We start from the raw sequence: 3,670 nt of genomic DNA, 5'->3' as shown, positions 1-3,670 counted from the left end.
ATTGCACCCTCCCTTTGTTAGACTTAAGCCTCTTTGAACTATGTCGTAGAGAGTGTTCGTATGACAATGTCATCGGCGTACCTCTGCCACCACATTCACTTGTTTGTGAGCAACTCAAAGAGCTCATCTCTTACTGGGCTCCATAGTAGGGACGATAGAACTCTACCCTGTGAGCAGCCAATCGTGGTACCAAGACTTGATCTTACTCTCCCCCAAACAGGTTTCAGCTATGCTAGTACGCAGTACAGCCTCTATCCATCCGCATACTGGAGTCGCCACATTCCTTTTCTCCAGTGCCTTTATGATGCATATTGGGAGAGGATATTATTCCAGTTCGTCGAAGGAATGTTCTCCTGATGTTCCTAGGAGGCGGCTCCGCTTCAAATAGGTCACCGCAGGCTGACTTTCGTCTCTCCGCTCATGATTAGATTATCAAAGTGCGGCTTGGTACCACAATTTTCTCTCAACATATCGAATATTCGGTTGACTTTCTAAGGTATATCGATTATTATCACAGAAATCTTAACCAGAACATTGTTCTTCGCATAAGTTGATACCGAATCGTAAAAGGCAATGAACGGCATATACCTTTTCATAGCTCTCATACACCCAATAAAGTGAATTTCGTTTTTCCTGTTGACTTTATTTGCCAAAATACCGGCGAATCAAGGTCAATTAGTACCAAAACTGGGTATAGTCGGTCCATAACCACGCCCACTAACGCATACTACTACCTAATTCCATGTTTGGTATTTCGAAAAAATTTACGTTTCTTCATTTTTTGAATTAGCGAGTGCATTTAATTCGTAATTCCGCGCTTACGTACTCTACCTTACTTATATATATATATATATATTCCCGTAGTTCCTAGGTGGAACATAGGGCCTCAATTTCACCTAATTTTACTGTTAGAGAGTTGAAATTATTCACAGTGCTGCCTCTAATTGAAGCCAAATGAGTGAAAACCCGCCTAACAGCAACAACAATATGCCATTTTTGAGTAGATTCCGATGTGAGTGCGCGGCGCGATTGCAAGGCATGTGTCCTTGCTGTGAATCACAGACACACACCTCTACCTCCAAGCCGGAAATGTACTTCTGTCGATAGCAACCGCTGCTGGCGTTCACCTTCGCGCACATATAAGTGATGTTTTGCACTGAAAATGAAGAAGCAGAGTTGCACAGCGTGAAAGAAAATGCAAAATATATTTGTATAACGGTATAACCCACCTCCCTTGTTGTAGGTGTATGTGTATTTGACGCACGTCTCTCCCGGCACCATGGGGCAACCAAAAGCGTTCGGCTGTTTGTAGTTATGACGCCACAAATCGACTGTGTCCGGTATGGCATCATTATCTGCAGATGTCATGACATGGAAAAAAATGCCAAATAAGAAAAAACATTTAATGAAGAAAATATAGCAGGCGGAGCTGAGAGTGTACCGTGGATTCCCAATCCGACGCCGTTTGCATCAACTCGGACTGACGTATGGAACGACTTGGCCATTTTACGTCGAGATCTTAAATTGAAAGTGTACAAAATGCAAAACTGAAGCCGCTTGATATTTCCAAGCAACATCGCTTCACTCTATAGGCTCTTGAAAAGTTCCAAGAATATCCGACGTTTTCGAGCCAAATTTTGTTCAGTGATGAGGCCATTTCCGGCTCAATGGGTATACAACAAGCAAATTTGTCACATTTGGGACAGAGAACAACCTGAAGAACTGCAAGAGCTGTCATTTCATCTAGAAATACTGTGGGGATATGCAAAGTCTAAAGTCTATACGAACAATCCCGCTTCGATTTAGGCTTTGGAGCAAAACATCACGCGTGGCATTATGTGGAGATTAATATGTTACCTTAAATTTCGAAAAGATTCCAGCCGTTTCCTTAGTTTATATGTCAGATTTATGCTATAGTGGTCCGATATCGGCGGTTCCGACAAATGAGCAGCTTCTTGGGGAGAAAAGGACGTCTACAAAATTTCAAAAATATATCGCAAAAACTGAGCGACTCGTTTTCGTATACACAGACAGACAGACAGACCCACAAAGCTAACTCGACTCGGCTCGTCATGCTGATCATTTATATATACTATATATGTATGTATTAGGGTGATTCAAAAAAATTTTTTTTTTTTCAATTGGTACTCGCAAAAATAGGTTCCTAGACACCTCTAAGAAAGCCTCTCCAAATAAGTTAGTTTTTAATTGTAACGGGAAGGTCCTCCGCCTAACGGTTTTCTATTTTTTCTATTGTCAGATAGAAAATTTATATCTCACTGCTCAACTACTTGAAAAAATATCTTGTTTATTAGGTTTTGTAGGAAATTGAATGCTCTAAAATATGGTCTCTTATGATTTTTTCGTAAACCCAACCGTTTAAAAGATATTAACGGTTGAAATTTGACTATTTTTGGAAAAATTTTTTATTTGTTATGAATTTTATAACTCAATGAAAAAAAATTATTATGAATAGATTTTTGGAGAGGCTTTCATAGAGGTGTTTAGGAGCCTATTTTTGCGAGTACCAATTGAAAAAAAAAAAATTTTTTTTGAGTCACCCTAATATGTACATATATTTCAGAAGGTCTCCGACATTTTCTTCGGCTTTTATAAACTTTTAAGCAAACTTAATTAAACCTTAAGGGCATAAATATTAAAAGCAACAACAAAACTTCTCAATATTCGGCTCTAGTCGGAACTATCAACTCTTACATTGCACTCACCTGTCGCCACTAGCGGCCGTCGACACGGCACATTCTTGAAGTCCTCACGCAAATGCTCACAAGTCAAACCGCCAATGTGTTTCTTGTCTTGATACGGACCGATCCAGGTGAAGCGAAAACAGTAAGGATCTGGTGAAACAGTTGAATTTATTTACACTTTTGCACTTTTTCGGCCTCCAACTTACATTCAACTTGTGCATCGTCGCTTGACACAGCGCCGGCAAGGGCCAAGCCGATAAGTATGCGCAGCATTATGGCCGCCTTCTGGTGCGGATCGGGGTCTACAAACAATTGTGCAGACATCGGAATTTGAACATCACAAATGCAATTGTAATTGCTAACTAATGGCCAAGTGGCAGTCGAGTGCTTAAAATACTTGAAGAATCGCAACGCGCTTTTTTGCACTATTATCTTGATTATATATTTATGAAACGCGCACAAACTTGTACATATGTATGTATGTATGTATGTCTGATAACTGTCTTATTGTCGTACGATTCATCATTGATTTTATCTTATCAAATTTGATGTTGAACGCGAAGTTGGACCTCTCTTTATTTACCACTTATTGATGCGGGATTTATTCACTGCTGGTGGTTGTTGTTGTTGTTACAACTGTTGACTTTCATTGTCAGTAGACGATAATGTAGAACGGGGCAACAGCGGCTTGATCACTGACTGTTGCTGAAAAGACAGTCCATCAGTGGCTCTAAACTGCATTCGTTCCGGCTAAACGAACCGTTTACGTTACACGAATATTCTTCGGTCATAAGAACACAAAATTTATCAAGAACTTCACGTTATGGTAGTACTAAATGAAGAAGACACATCTTATGGGTTAGTTCAATAGTATCATTAATTGTCACATTGTTGGGTTTGAGTCAAAGACAAGTCTATAAATTCTTCTTCTTCACTAGCGTAGACACCGCTTACGAGATTATAGC

At 39.8% G+C, this 3,670-nt stretch overlaps 1 protein-coding gene across 1 annotated transcript; it reads right to left on the bottom strand.

The window, feature by feature from the left end:
* Positions 1-836: 836 nt before the first annotated feature.
* On the bottom strand, positions 837-2,987 carry LOC120772446. Its single transcript, XM_040101066.1, has 4 exons — positions 2,912-2,987; positions 2,727-2,855; positions 1,230-1,355; positions 837-1,156 (listed from the first exon to the last, which is right to left on the bottom strand). The coding sequence occupies exons 1-4, from the start codon at positions 2,976-2,978 to the stop codon at positions 927-929; spliced, it is 552 nt and encodes a 183-aa protein (XP_039957000.1). The 5' UTR covers positions 2,979-2,987; the 3' UTR covers positions 837-926.
* Positions 2,988-3,670: the final 683 nt, after the last annotated feature.

The sequence above is a fragment of the Bactrocera tryoni genome, chromosome 3 (genome assembly GCF_016617805.1).
Source record: "Bactrocera tryoni isolate S06 chromosome 3, CSIRO_BtryS06_freeze2, whole genome shotgun sequence".
NCBI classification, from domain to species: Eukaryota; Metazoa; Arthropoda; class Insecta; order Diptera; family Tephritidae; genus Bactrocera; species Bactrocera tryoni.
The sequence above is the reverse complement of the archived record's forward strand: the minus strand, read 5'-3'. Positions and strand labels throughout refer to the sequence as shown.

Coding starts and splice junctions, on each gene's coding strand:
- LOC120772446 (XM_040101066.1), bottom strand. CDS start 2,978: ATGCTGCGCATACTTATCGGCTTGGCCCTTGCCGGCGCTGTGTCAAGC. Junction 2,856..2,911: donor CGACGATGCACAAGTTGAAT/GTAAGTTGGAGG, acceptor CTGTTTCACCAG/ATCCTTACTGTTTTCGCTTC. Junction 1,157..1,229: donor ATACACCTACAACAAGGGAG/GTGGGTTATACC, acceptor CTTCATTTTCAG/TGCAAAACATCACTTATATG.